The following is a 15,362-nucleotide window of genomic DNA, read 5'->3' on the forward strand; positions in this document are numbered from 1 at the left end:
TTAGAGAAACTGATGTTACCTCTGTGGCACAAACTGAGGCTACAGCTAAACAGCCTAGATCAGATGCTTTGATGCAGAAATGTTGGCAAAGAGATCAGCTGATATCCAACTCGGGAGAAGACAGAAAACAAGAGGAACATATGTACAGTTCCAGTTTGGGCTGCATGCTTCCTCTCAGCAGCTGCTCCTTTATGCTGACGGATGTTTTCTCCGGAGGCTCTGACAGATGAAAGAAAAGGCGGCCTGTGTTTGTGGATACCATCAAAGCCTTTTTAAAGTTTCCTGGTGCATTAACGTGAGAGCGTCTGCAGTCCGTCAGCTCATCAGATTGTCGACAGGAGAGTGTGTTCATGTACAGGTGAGCAACAACCAAGGAGAAGGATCATCTCAGACGTGTTACTATGCTGTTAAATAAAGGAATACTTCACTGTTCTTCTGTCTAATCTGCATTTATCAGTTTCCTTTTTGATCAACTCTTCACATATAGGAACTGTGGTTGGACGTAAAGTCGGTTTGTTATGAAGTGGAATTTATGGGCTAATTTCCTTTGAATCTCTTCATCTTCAAATTCCTTATTATGTGCCCATTAAACAAAGTTGTTCTAAATAGAATTTTAATGGAACAGTTAATGGATGTAATGTATTTTTAATGGGTTATATGCATGGACCACCAGATTAGAATGGGCCAAAAACTATGAAAAATGTAATTCAAACCTTGAAAAGGAGTACATTTTCCATTTAAGGTGGGGAAATTATAATGGTTTTTGTATCACATATGATAAAGTTATCCATTAATTATTCTCATGTTTGGTGTGAATCCCTTGATTGGACAAATTAAGGTCCTTTTAAAAGGTGCATTTAATATTATTTAAGGTTTTTACCTCTTTGAAATAAGACGATGTTACTGCACATATTTGGTGTGTTGGAGGAGGAAGTTGTGTACTCCTTACAATCAACTTCATTTAATAATTAAAAGGTGCTTTAGGGGATTTGGGTCAAGGGAGTAAATTAAGGTTGATGTTTTTGTGTCATAGCGCGTCTTGTTCCTCAAACAGATTTCTCTCTGCTGCTGTTGGTTAGTTTTCTTTGGGTTTATTGATTGAGTCAAGAAGAAGTACTAACTTTCCTTTTTACCTTCTGGAACGCCTCTGAAACCTGCCGTGGTGCCCGGTGGATCCGTGTAACTCTATGGTGTTGCAAACAAACAAGCAGTAATGAATAAAATAAAGCTTTGGGTCAGGTTCGGTCAGGTCTTGAAGACACAGATAAAGACTGCTGGGTGTGATGGTTCATATCAGAGCTAACTTTGCCTCTATAAATCTGGATTACATTCAGGTTTTGGCCTAAATAAATAATTTCTTTGTTGTTGCTATGGTTAATGGTGGCAGTGGACGGGTGTGTAAAAGAGTATTTTGGGGCCACAAATACAATCCAGTTCAGGGCCACGAGGAGCCTGAGACCCTGATATAAATATCCAGTTGTCCTCCTCATTTTGTTCCTCTGGGCTTCAGTGTTCAGACAGACGAAGGAGGAGAGCTACTGAAGAAGAAGAAAAGCCTCCTTAGTAATGGAAACCTGAGGAAAGACGAGAGGAGGAGTCTGTATGACGTCCCTCCTCCTTCCTCCTCTACAGCGAGTCCTCTGCTGCCGCTGCTCGCTCTACATGATGCTGCACTTCCCCTTCAGCTTGTCGGCTCGTTTCTGTTTTCCCGAGCGCTTCCCGTCGATGCTCAGACTCATGTCCCTCTTCTTCTCCAGAGCCAGCAGCTCCTGGAACAGTTCCTTCACGTTGGAGTTCATCTTGGCCGACGTCTCCATGAAGGCACATTTCCAGGCACCAGCCTGAGCCTCGCCCTCCTTCGATTCCACCTCACGCTGGGCCGTCTCGTCACTCTTGTTGCCTACGAGCATGATGGGAATGGACTCCATGTTGCCCTTGATGGCCACAACCTGGGAGACATGAAATCAAGTCAGTAAATTAGAGAGGGGTCAATAAAACCCAATAATCATTCACAGGGAATAACTTTGACCTCTTTTTTTTTCATAGAAAGGCTTTAATGAAGAGTTGAGCTGTGTAGTCTAGTATTCGATTCATTAACAACTTTCAGCCACTAGGAGGAGCTCTAACAGTGAATTTTTACTGCTTCCCTCGGCTACTTTGACTCGGTAGTAAGTTATCCTGCTAGCTAGCTGACTGGAGGGAACATGATGCAGACCAAGACACACAAAAGTCCAGCTTGGTTTAAAAGCTTCCAGAAAGTAAAGGATAATGTTGTCAGGTGTGAAATATGTGGAGTAGAGTTGAGCTATGGTGGCTTCACATGGACAAAAAGCTGCCGTCTGCTGTGACGGTTACTGAGGGAGACGGACCTGACGATAATCGCCAAACTAGTACGTCAACATCTGGAACTAAAGTCTCAGAGAGAAAACTAATGTTACGTCTCTCTAACATGATTGTAAAGGAAATGCTCAGCGTTGTTTATGACGGGGAGAAAATAATCCACCTGTTATATTTTTAGGGGTCTGTAAGCCTGGAAGATTTATTCTTTTAATTAATGTGTTTGTGTAAATAAATTAAGGCTGATTATCATTTAAATTAATACAAGTTTGTGCAGTTAAAGCTTGTTGTTTAAAGTTGTTTTTCAGCCATTATCTATTTAGCTCTTGTGAATGCAGCAAATATTTGGTTATTTGTCAGTTATACCCACCGATTAGTTGACCATGAAAAAACGGGCTCATGCACATCCTTATTATTAATGTGGTTTTCTGTAAATTAAATAATAAAAATTCAATTTATAGCCTAATGCATCTGAATGTTTGTAAATCACTTTGTATGATCTGGTTTTAGAAAGGTGAAATTCAATCAAATGTATTAGCAATAGTCATGATGTCATGATGCAGCAGATCATTTAAAACTGCTTCCAGTCATTTTTTTGAAGCTTTAACTTTAACTCAATAACTCTTCTACAACCTGTTTGGTGACACTAATCAGGTTTCTATCAAAATGTTTTTTAATGTTGAATGTCTGTTTCTTTACCATGTTGGAAAAAGTGTTATCTATACATAAACTGTCATCTGCGTAACATTTCAAAAATCAGACATATTCTGTCTCAAAATGATGCTGAAAAACTAATCCATGCATTTGTTACTTCAAGGCTGGATTATTGTAATTCATTATTATCAGGCTGCCCTAACAAGTCTCTAAAGACTCTCCAACTGGTCCAGAATGCAGCTGCACGCGTTCTGACAGAAACTAGAAAGAGAGATCACATTACTCCTATTTTAGCATCACTGCATTGGCTTCCTGTTAAATCTAGAATAGAATTTAAAATCCTTCTCCTCACTTTTAAAGCTCTTAATGGTCAGGCTCCATCATACCTTAAAGAGCTCATAGTACCTTATGTACCTACCAGAACACTGCGCTCCCAGAACGCAGGCCTACTTGTGGTACCTAGTATCTCTAAAAGTAGAATGGGAGGCAGAGCCTTCAGTTATCAGGCTCCTCTCCTGTGGAACCATCTCCCAGATTCGGTCCGGAGGGCAGACACCCTCTCTACTTTTAAGAGTAGGCTTAAAACTTTCCTTTTTGATAAAGCTTATAGTTAGCAAGCTCCTAGTTTATGCTGCTATAGGCTTAGACTGCCGGGGGACTCCTACCTCCATGATGCACTGAGCTCCTCTCTCCTCTCTCTCTCTCTATCCATCCATCTATATCCAATAACATTCATGTACTATTAATGCATTCAGTAACCTAAACTTCTTCCACGGAGTTGTCTGTGCTTTCTCGTCTCACAGGTAATCTGGACCTGTAGACGTCCGGATGACAGATTCCAGTCCCGGACCTTCTAGCTTCAATGTTTATTTTCTATGTGCTTCTCTCTCTCTCCTATTCTTGCTCTCTCTCTCTCTCTCCTATTCTTGCTCTCTCTCCCCTCTACCCCAACCGGTCGAGGCAGATGTTCTCCCACTTTGAGCCTGGTTCTGAGGTTTCTTCAACTTTGTTGTGATTTGGCGCTATACAAATAAAGATTGATTGATTGATTGATTGATAAAATCAATCAATCAATTAGGAGGAGTCATATATTTGCTCATTAATGTCCTCCACAATGTCAGAATAAATCAGTTCTTTCTGCTACTAAACAAAGACTCTGACCTGTTGGTAGATGGGTTTGAGCTCCTCCAGTGATTGGCGGCTGGTGATGGAGTAGACCAAGATGAAGGCGTGACCTTTGGAGATGGACAGACGCTGCATGGCGGGAAACTGATGACTTCCTGTTGTGTCTGTAATCTGCAGTGTGCAGACGCTCTTATCACAGCTGATCACCTGCAGGGATGACAGGTGTTCAACAATATCATCAATATTCAACCTGTCAGTTATTGTGTCTGTTCAGTGTTGCAGGTAAAGCTTCTCTCACCTGTCTGTAGGTGTCCTCCACGGTGGGGATGTAGGTGTCTCTGAAGGTGCCTTTAACAAAACGAAGAACCAGCGAGCTCTTCCCCACGCCACCGGCTCCAAACACCACCACCCGGTAGTCGTTACTCTGCTCCGGCATTCTGGGAGTTGGAGTTTAGCTGCTATTCTCAGAAGATCACCTGTACGCTGAGGAAGAGACGAGAGGAGGAAACGCAGAATTAAAGATAAAATCAGTAAATGTGGAGTCGAAGAACAAGCCAGGATTTTAACATCGCTCTGAAACACAACTGCAGCCTTTAAGAGATCTTTTCAGTCACCATACAGCATGTACACATCATCTATGTAGATAATACTACAAATATTAATACTAACTAAATCTAATGATGCTGTAAAAGCAGAGTGAAAGGAGATGACGTCATTGAGTAGATCTGATCACATGCTCAGGCAGAAACAAACAATGTGACTGTAATTAGTCAGAGTGCCATCAACAGTAACTGCTGAATGAAACCACTCAGAGACACTCGGCCTGCTTAAGATCATCTCAATGAGCAGGAAGTGTCATTACTGAGTCAGCTCTCCAGTCTGTAGTCAGCCTGTACTCCAGTCTGTACTCCAGTCAGTAGTCCAGTCTGTAGTCCAGTCTGTTCTCCAGTCAGTAGTCCAGTCTGTAGTCCAGTCTGTTCTCCAGTCAGTAGTCCAGGTAGTTTAAGGTACTTGTACTTTACTGCAGTACAGTTTGAGGTACTTGTACTTTACTATAGTACAGTTTGAGGTACTAGTACTTTACTGTAGTACAGTTTGAGGTACTAGTACTTTACTGCAGTACAGTTTGAGGTACTTGTACTTTACTATAGTACAGTTTGAGGTACTTGTACTTTACTATAGTACAGTTTGAGGTACTTGTACTTTACTGCAGTACAGTTTGAGGTACTTGTACTTTACTGTAGTACAGTTTGAGGTATAAAACACTGGGTAAGAAGGGAATTGAGGGGTTAGGGTTAACTTGACCTCCACTTTACTTTCCATCACAAACTACGTCATGCTTCTGTATAATGTTCCAGTCTATTGTATTCTATTGTATATTGAGCTGTTAATATAATCAGAAATGGTTCCTGTAGAAAAAGTGACTGATGAATAATTCCTGCTGTGACATTTAAATGTTCAGAGATGTAAAACACGTTGACGCTGCAGCCGTCCTCTCTGAACTCTCTGAGCGTGCTCACAGGTAACGTGACGAAAGGGAAAGAATCAAAAAAAGACATAACGAAGACCTCGGGGAGTTTCCCTGCATGCCGAGCTGCCCCCCCCCCCCCCCCCCCCCAAACCCCAGAGGATGACTAACGAGCATTGCTTAGAGCTTTGCATCTCATTAACGAGGAGAGCTGATAAAACCCAGAGAGGCTGCGGAGTTTCACACCAACACTGACGCACAGTGTTATATATTTAGTTTCTATGATTTCTCTTCATTTAACTTTTAATATTACATCCTGAATAACTCACACACAGCTGGGAATAATACAATGTGTTATAAAACCTAAAACACTTTGTATATATATATATAAATAAAGTATTTCAAGCATCAAGATGATTCATTTCCTGAGCAGAAGGCCAAATAATAATAATAATAACACAAAATGACTCATATTAAGAGATGTATTTATGAATTTATTTTTGGCTGGTTTTTATGAGGTTATTAAATTGTTTTCTGACAAATATAAAGGACATTAATCATTATTCATAACAGGATGTTTTGTTATATTCTTTTAAAACATGTCTGGATTGGATTCTTTATTCATCTTCAGCGTACTCTTCATTACATTTTTCATAAATAATAAATCTATTATAATCATTGTGTCATCCTGTTCGTTTGTTTCTGTCCGATATCTATATTTATATTTATATCTATATTCTATCCTCTCCTCTGTTTCAAACTTTATTCATCAAATCTCTTTATTTTATATTCCAACATCTACATGAACTAATTAATACATTTTCATATGAGAGATAAATGTTGCTTTATAAGAAATGATCTCCTTTATAAATCATGTCAGTATCCATGAAAAACAGCTGAACTTAGATCTTAGGAAGGAAGGAAGGGAGGGAGGAAGGAAGGAAGGAAAGAAGGAAGGAAGGAAGGAAGGAAGGAAGGTAGGAAGAAAGAAAGGAAGGAAGGAAGAAAAGGAAAGACGGAAGGAAGGAAGGAAGGACAGATGGAAGGAAGGAAGGTAGGAAGAAAGAAAGGAAGGAAGGTAGGAAGAAAGGAAGGAAGGAAGGACAGATGGAGGGAAGGAAGGAAGGAAGGAAAGAAGGAAGGAAGGAAGGAAGGACAGATGGAAGGAAGGAAGGAAGGGAGAAAGGAAGAATGGAAGAAAGGAAAGACGGAAGGAAGGAAGGACAGATGGAAGGAAAGACAGAAGGAAGGACAGATGGAAGGAAGGAAGGAAGGTACGACAGATGAAGGGAACATTTACCCTAACAGCTGAACTTAGATCTTAGGAAGGAAGGAAGGAAGGAAGGAAGGAATGAAGGAAGGAAGGGAGGAAGGAAGGACAGATGGAAGGAAGGAAGGAAGGAAGGAAGGAAGGAAGGAAGGAAGGAAGGAAGGAAGGAAGGAAGGAAGGTAGGAAGGAAGGTCAGATGGATGGAAGGAAGGAAGGGAGAAAGGAAGAATGGAAGAAAGGAAAGACGGAAGGAAGGAAGGACAGATGGAAGGAAAGACAGAAGGAAGGACAGATGGAAGGAAGGAAGGAAGGTACGACAGATGAAGGGAACATTTACCCTAACAGCTGAACTTAGATCTTAGGAAGGAAGGAAGGAAGGAAGGAAGGAATGAAGGAAGGAAGGGAGGAAGGAAGGACAGATGGAAGGAAGGAAGGAAGGAAGGAAGGAAGGAAGGAAGGAAGGAAGGAAGGAAGGAAGGAAGGAAGGAAGGAAGGAAGGAAGGAAGGAAGGTAGGAAGGAAGGACAGATGGAGGGAACATTTACCCTAACAGCTCAAAAAACATTGGTTAGAAAATTAGAAAAGTCATCAAATGTAATAAGTTACATTACTTTGTGCATTTATCTCTTTTTCTATTCAGTTATTTTAAAGCTAACTCTTATATGCTTTCTGGTAAATGGTAAATGTACTTTACTTATATAAAGCTTTTCTAGTCATTACGACCACTCAAACCGCTTTTACACTACATCTCATTCACACACATTCACACACTGATGGCAGGAGCTGCAACACCGGGTGCCAACCTGCTCATCATACACATTCATACACCGTTGGCATAGCAACGGGAGTAATTTGGGGTTAAGTGTCTTGGACACATCGACATGTGGACTGGAGGAGCCGGGAATCGAACCGCCAGTCTGCTGATTGGTGGACGACCGCTCTACTTTCTGTATAAGTTATTTAAAATTACATACAGGCTTGTAGTTTTTTTTTACCTATAAACATGAAGGCCTAGGAAATGAAATGACCAAATATGGGCATGCACACTTCAGAACGTTTTGGCAGATAAGCTGCTTTGTATAAATCAAAGTTTTTCTAAGTCTAAAAACGAGTGTCCTAGATTATAAAATCTACAAATTCTGACGAGGAATATTATTATAAGGGCCATTTTCCATTTGAGTACAATATCCAAAAATTGTCTTCTGATTGAAGGAGCAAACATCTCAGGGATTTCATAATGACATAAGGTGTTGGATTTATATGTAGATGAAGTTAAACAAGTCAGAATGTAAACAGTGTCCCACATGACCCTGATCTCCCCTACATTTCCATTTTCCCTACAGTTTAAGTTTGATTTTCATGTATTTCAGCTCAGTGAGGTTTTTACATGTGTGAAGCTGCTGCTGCTGTCAGAGCGGAGCTGCGTCTCCCTGCTGACGACAACGCTTCTTATCTCATCCACTCATTTAGAGCAGAGACTAATCATCAACTCCTTAATCAATCTGTACGACACACACACACACACACACACACACACACACACACACACACACACACACACACACACACGCACACACACACCTGCCTCCTGATAGCATCCTTTGTGTTTCTTGATGTAACCATGGAAGCATCTGAATGTTCTCCGTGTGTGTGTGTGTGTGTGTGTGCGTGTGCGTGCGTGTGTGCGGTCCGGTTGCCGTGACGACAGGCCCCCGGAGGAGCGCCGGTGTGACAGACACAGACAGCAGAGATTTATACGCGCTCGGAGGGGAGTGCAAACATGTCATCATCAGCAGGGCCGTCGTCATGGTTACCTTCCTGCCCACATCATCTGAAGTCACTTCCTGTGCGGAGGCAGGCAGCAGGGAAAACACCACACACACACACACACACACACACACACAAATCCACTGGTTTCATCACAAGCAGGGAAGAAAAAAATGGTAATTTAACCCAAACTGAGAAGATTATAATCATCATCATCACTGTTCCTGTTATTATAAATCTGCCTCATGAAGATTAAGGCTGAAAATCTGTAAGCAGCAGAAATAATTTACTGTTTAACTAACTATTATTTTCATTATCGATTCATCTGATGATTATTTTCTCAGCCTGTTGTCATTACTTAAAGCCCAAATGTCTCATATTGTCCAGTCATGTCACATTAAAGCTTGAATCTTCACATCTGAGGAGCTGCGACCGAATAATCATTAATCTGTTGCAGCATCTGAAGGTGGAGACGCTGCCGGGTTTCACACTTTAAAACTAATAACTAAAGTTAGATAAGATGAGCAGCGAGTGGAGAAAAAGTGAGGTCAAAATGACATTTCACCACAGCGTCACCCGACACCGACGCTGTTAAACTGACACTAGCTGCTGTAGTCAGGTGACCAAACCACACCTGCTACAGCTGATCAATAACTCTGAACAGTTAAATATAGCATTCATTCATTATAATAGCAACTAATAACTCACAGGCTGCATGAGCATATTAAAGGGAAAGATGGCTGTGTGTGTGTGTGTGTGTGTGTGTGTGTGTGTGTGTGTGTGTGTGTGTGTGTGTGTGTGTGTGTGTGTGTGTGTGTGTGTGTGTGTGTGTGTGTGTGAGCGTCTCTGACATAACAAGCTGCTGCTGCTGTTTCACACCTTCACATTTCCTCCTGAACATCTTTTATATCCTCCTCTTCATCTTTCATCTCTGACACATGAATGAATCTCTGACCAGCTGGAGACCAACCTGACAGAGTTTATTAACTTTAATAAATGTAATATAACACATGTTCTGACCTCACTGGATATAATAAACTAAGCTTTATTCCATCATTTCACTAAACAAAAACATTCAACTGAACTAAAACCCATCACTAACAGGTGAGAGCATCCTCTCCTCTCATTGGTCAGATGTGTCTGGGGCGGGAAAAGGTTTTTCTTTTGATCCACAAGACCAAAAAAAACCCCCAAAAAAACATGTTAAGCTACAATAAAACCAGCAAAATGTTGGCGAGATATTCCAGTAATACTTTAACTTATAGTGTAATATATAGTAATGGAGTATTTTTACACTGCAGTAAAGGATCTGAGTCTAATACAGGATACTAATGTGCATGTACACGCATTCACTGACTCATTGATATTTGATATCTTCAGCTTCATGTAACAGCATCACCATGACTTTCACTGCCTGTGTTTTACAGTATTTATGCTTCTTCTATGACAATAAATGCAATAAATGAAATTATCAGCTGATGTTCCTTTAATCACAATCCTATTACTTATCTAATATCTTTATTTTTTGTCTGTTTGTATATTTTTTTCTGTATATTTTTTAATTATTCTTGTCATTTGTCATCTATTCACCTGTAAACACTATAATAATAACAATAAATCACATAATAAATGTTCCTTTCTTTATTATAATGCTGTTATAGTGACTGGTTTTTATTTTCTTCTAATATAATTGCTTTTTCTTATTTCTTATTCTTATAAATATAGATTAATATTGCTTTATAATATCATGACTTTATGTATTTTACTGTCTTTTAAAATCCTTATAATAATAATATTCCCGTTGGCTGCGATGATGATGATGATATCTGACGGCAGTAACAGACTGTCGCGCTGTTTGGCGTCACGATACTCAACATCCTAATACACAACACACACACACACACACACACACACACACACACACACACACACACACACACACACACACACACACACACACACACACACACACACACACACACACTCAGCTGACCTGCTGCTTTGTTCTTGTTTCAATCAGCTGCAGACTCATTATCTCCTCACATCATGTTAATCTGTCTGACTCCGCTTCATAGTAAGGATGGGGCGGGCACGCGCACAGGCGGGCACGCGCTATCAGAAGCATAAATTAAAGAATGCACGCACGCACACGCACGCACACACACTGATGGAAATAGCCCCGCAGACACCGAGCAGTCCCAGAGATCAGCCCCGCCGGTGGAGGTGCAGAGGCCGGGCAGCTGTCTCTCTGCTCCCCGCTGATGGAGCCTGAATGTCGGCGTGTGTGTCGGTGATGTGCCGGTGTGGACTCACCGTGTCTCCGCGGATCCTCTCAGTCTGTGTGCCGGGTTAGTCTACTCCGGAGCGGCTGTGAACATCCTGAACCCTCCGCTCTCTGACTCACAGCATCACCATCATCATCATCATCATCATCATCATCACCATCATCACCATCATCATCATCATCATCAGACCTACAGCTGATCAGCACGCATCAGCCCTCCTCTTCCTCTTCCTCCTCCTCCTCCTCCTCCTCCTCCTCTCTCCATCACCATCACTCCTCCTTACTCTGCTCCGAACAAGACTTCCGCTCCGTTTTTGTGTGTTTATTTCCAGAATAAAAGCCTAAAGCAGTGATTCCTAGTCTATTACTATGAACTATTATTGATATTAATTGATCTTACTGTTTATTGACTGGTGTTCTTAAACAATCCCTGTTTAACTTCTGTAATAAACAAGTTATCCATTTAAATGAATTATATAATGATCTATGAATATATTACATCTGTGTGAGTTCAGTAATGATTTGATGTGTTTTTCTTCTCTAATTCAGCAGCTTGGTTTCATTGAGTACATAAACTTTATGCACTTTATACACTTTATGCACTTTATAGTCACATTCATATTTATTCTTTATCTTTGCATTAAATGTTACCTGATTTATATTGTTTGATGTTCTGTTGTTGTGTTTTATGAGCCTTGTAATGTGTCCTTGAGTGCTTTGAAAGGCGCCTTTAAATAAAATGCATTATTATTATTATTATTATTATTATTATAATAAAGAGTGAACTAAAGCTGCCATGTGACTGATAATAATATAAAGTAGTGCCAGTGAGCAGTTTCCTGCAGCATTCACACCTCTATATGCAGGAAGGAAATAAAAAGAGTTGCACTGCTGTTAACAGAGAGTGGAGCAAACACCTCTGCTGCTCTGTGAGTCTTTATTATATCTTTATTATAATATTTTATGAGTTAATTATACTTACAGCATGTCAGCTGAGTTATAGATACATGCTGATATATGGTTTTAAATTCATTTAAACATGTTCTCTATATAAAATAATATGTTATTAATCAGCATGAAGAAGTGAAGCAGCAGACAGGAAGAGACAGTCACAGATTATACAGAGATGATCTGCTCCTGTTGGTTTCAGGAGGATTATTGTAGATGTTTAAATGCTGATTTTTCCCTCCGAGCAGAGCATCAGCTGTCAGACACTCAACTAGAAACAAACTTTAATATTTAACATGCAACAAGAAACATTTGTTTATTTCAAATCAAATCCAATAATGTAAATTTGATCCGAACATGTTCAGCAGGTTTTAACATTTACTGACATTAAAATGAACATTTTGTAGATGAAGCTGAACTATTATTGATATTAATTTATCTTACTGTTTATTGACTGGTGCTCTCAACCATCCCAGTTTAACTTCTGTAATAAACAAGTTATCCATTTAAATGAATTATATAATGATCTATGAATATATTACATCTGTGTGAGTTTAGTGATGATTTGATGTGTTTCTCTTTAGTTGTGAGCTCTCTGCTGTTCTGCACAACAAACCAAGGTTAGTAAACTTTTATGTGTAGAAAGATCTGGAAGTAAAACTTGTGAATGGTCTGCATCCATTAATGCTCTCACTTACTGATCAGTGGTTGTTGAGTAAAGATTATAAACAACAGAAAAATACTTTCACTCCTTTCTACAGTATCTGGGAAAATGTGTTAAATTTTTATCTCCATCTTAAAGTCTTCATGGAGGATTTTAATCTTTATTAATGTCACCTTCTGGCTGCAGCACTGACAAACATTAACTGTATAACTGAGTGTCTTTGTCACGTTGTTTCCTTAATATAATAAATCTCCTCTCAGCCTCTCTGACTGTGAGTCCCAGCAGATCTCAGATGTTAGAAGGAGAGTCTGTCTCTCTGAGCTGTGAGGAGGACGACAGCTCTGCTGGATGGAAGCTGAGGAGGAACACAACCAGAGACACCAGGACTGAGTGTGATGACTGGGGAGAATCAGCTGGTTCCTCCTGTAACTTCAGCTACATCATCACACTGGAGAGTGGAGTTTACTGGTGTGAGTCCAGAGAGGGAGCAACCAGTAACAGCATCAACATCACTGTCACTGGTAAGATCAGACTGGGGAGTTAGTATTGATGAAGCTGAGTGTAAATGATGAAATGCTGTAGTTTGTCTCTGTGTTGAGGTGGATCAGTGATCCTGCAGAGTCCTGTCCTCCCTGTGATGGAGGGAGATGATGTCACTCTGCACTGTAAAACAAAGACCTCCAACCTCCCAGCTGGTTTCTATAAAGATGGCTCCCTCATCAGGACTGAGCCTGCAGGTCACATGACCATCCACCATGTTTCCGAGTCTGATGAAGGCCTCTACAAGTGTCACAGCAGCAGTCATGGAGAGTCTCCATCCAGCTGGATCTCTGTCACAGGTGAGGAAGTTACCTTTGATTTCACTACTTATTTCATGCACATGTTCACCTGACCAGGTGAGATTCTCTCTGCAGGTAAACCTACAACCACAGCCCCGCCCCCTGGGCATGAAGCCCCGCCCCCTGCTCGTGAAGCCCCCCAGCTCGTGTTCACACTCGTCCGCCACCTAGTGGTGTTGTGTCCGTACTTCATCTCCACTCTCCTCATGGTGTCTTTATATCGACACAGACACACAGGTAACACTCTGAATCATTCACTCACCTTACAGACACTCAGCAACTATCAATCAATAAATCAATCAATCAATCAATCAATCAATCATTCAATCAATCATTCAATCATTCAATCATTCAATCAATCAATCAGGTTCATTCTGCTGTGGATGATTGACATTAGTCTCTAACAGGTGATTTATCATCTACATTTTCTCTCTGACTTCCTCTGACTGCAGGAAATGACCTACCTGTCTCCATGGCAACGCCCCCGCCCACCCAGGCTGAGCAGGGATTGGATGATGACTATGATGACGTCATCGCCTCCGTCACCACAGAGCATCACTTCTGAACTGAACCAACGTGTTGTTGAGTCCTTCATGAATGAAAACCATCAGAGGAGCTGAAGAACTCCTCATGAGAGAAGACAGGAAGTATCTTTATATGACTGCTGCTGTCTGTCTCTGGTTAAAGCTGCACATCGTCTCAATAAAACATCATCATTTTGTGCCATGATGTTATAAACTTGTTTTCTTCAAACTGGTGAAATAATGTGCAGAGGAGCGTCACATCTATTAATGTATCTCTATCTACTGTTTGATTATTGATGCACAACCATTTCTGCAGGATCAAAAAGTATGAGATGATTCACAGTTCTGAGTAATAATAACAACAACAATTATAATAATAATAATAATAATAAATATTATTATTATTAATTTATGCATTTTTTAAAAAGCCTTTTAAAGCACTCAAGGACACTTTACAAGACACATAAATCAACAACAGGTACATCAAATATAATAAAATCAGCAAACATTGACATGGAAGTTTGTATAAATTTAGAACAGATGAATAAAATAAATATGAATATGACTACATAGTCAGTGTGAGACAGAGTATGACACTAGTAGCATTTAAACAACACCAAAGTAAGAGGAAGAAAAACTTCAAGCCCACACTTCTGTAAAATCTCAAAATCTCATTATTTTATATATATTTATGAATACTGAGTCTGTTTGGTATCTAAAGCAATCAGCAGACTTTCAGAAACTAGAAAAGAGAGTCAGACTGTGTGCTTCAGGTAAGTGTGGATAAAAAACAACCTGACTGAAATGAATTCTCTGTAAATGTCACAGAGCTGAGCAGCAGGAGACAAAGAGAGTCCTCTGGCGCCCTCTGCTGGACAGTTTGGAGAATGACACAATAAAACCTGACCTGATTCACCAAGAGAACAAAAGACTGGACTGAAAATATAAATATATATAAATATGCAAGCTGTTAAAACATGTTCAACATAAATTATAACTATGAAATAAAGATCAGTTAAGCCAGCAGATATTAAACATGTGCTTTTTTAATTGGAGTTGATTCATGTGGTGCAGGTGTGCAGTACACCACCAAATGGTCCTTTAACGTCCGTCAAGCAGGTGATCTGAGGCTGCTCTCTGATTGGTTGCTTTACTCCGTTTTTATTGGTGGACTATTGACTACACGGATTTCCAGTCAGCGTCATCAGTGACGTATGCAGACGGATTTCCGGTTTTTCAGAGAGGTTTCAAATGTTTGTGAACAACAAACAGCAGCAATGATACACTTATAACTTTACTGTTTTAATACTAATGTTATTTTATATGAATAACTCAGATACTGTGAAGTTAACATTATGTTTATTTGTTCAGCAGCATCATGTTATTTTATTTTTAACACATACAAACATTTGAAGTAACAACAGCAAACATAACCTTCAGTATTCATACATCACTTTATTATTTACAGTGTGTTAATTTGACA

General features: G+C 40.1%; 2 protein-coding genes across 2 annotated transcripts; one reads left to right on the forward strand and one right to left on the reverse strand.

Moving 5' to 3' along the window:
• Positions 1–1,658: 1,658 nt before the first annotated feature.
• diras1a (DIRAS family, GTP-binding RAS-like 1a) lies at positions 1,659–4,552 on the reverse strand. The gene is made up of 3 exons (XM_062424369.1): positions 4,415–4,552; positions 4,153–4,323; positions 1,659–1,949 (listed from the first exon to the last, which is right to left on the reverse strand). The coding sequence occupies exons 1-3, from the start codon at positions 4,550–4,552 to the stop codon at positions 1,659–1,661; spliced, it is 600 nt and encodes a 199-aa protein (XP_062280353.1).
• A 6,340-nt stretch (positions 4,553–10,892) lies between these two features.
• Positions 10,893–13,990, forward strand: LOC133985305 (Fc receptor-like protein 5). The gene is made up of 6 exons (XM_062424899.1): positions 10,893–10,968; positions 12,437–12,472; positions 12,777–13,037; positions 13,116–13,355; positions 13,431–13,592; positions 13,808–13,990. Exons 1-6 carry the CDS (start codon positions 10,893–10,895, stop codon positions 13,918–13,920), a joined length of 888 nt encoding a protein of 295 aa, XP_062280883.1. The 3' UTR covers positions 13,921–13,990.
• Positions 13,991–15,362: the final 1,372 nt, after the last annotated feature.

Source organism: Scomber scombrus, chromosome 8, assembly GCF_963691925.1.
Source record: "Scomber scombrus chromosome 8, fScoSco1.1, whole genome shotgun sequence".
Taxonomy (NCBI): Eukaryota; Metazoa; Chordata; class Actinopteri; order Scombriformes; family Scombridae; genus Scomber; species Scomber scombrus.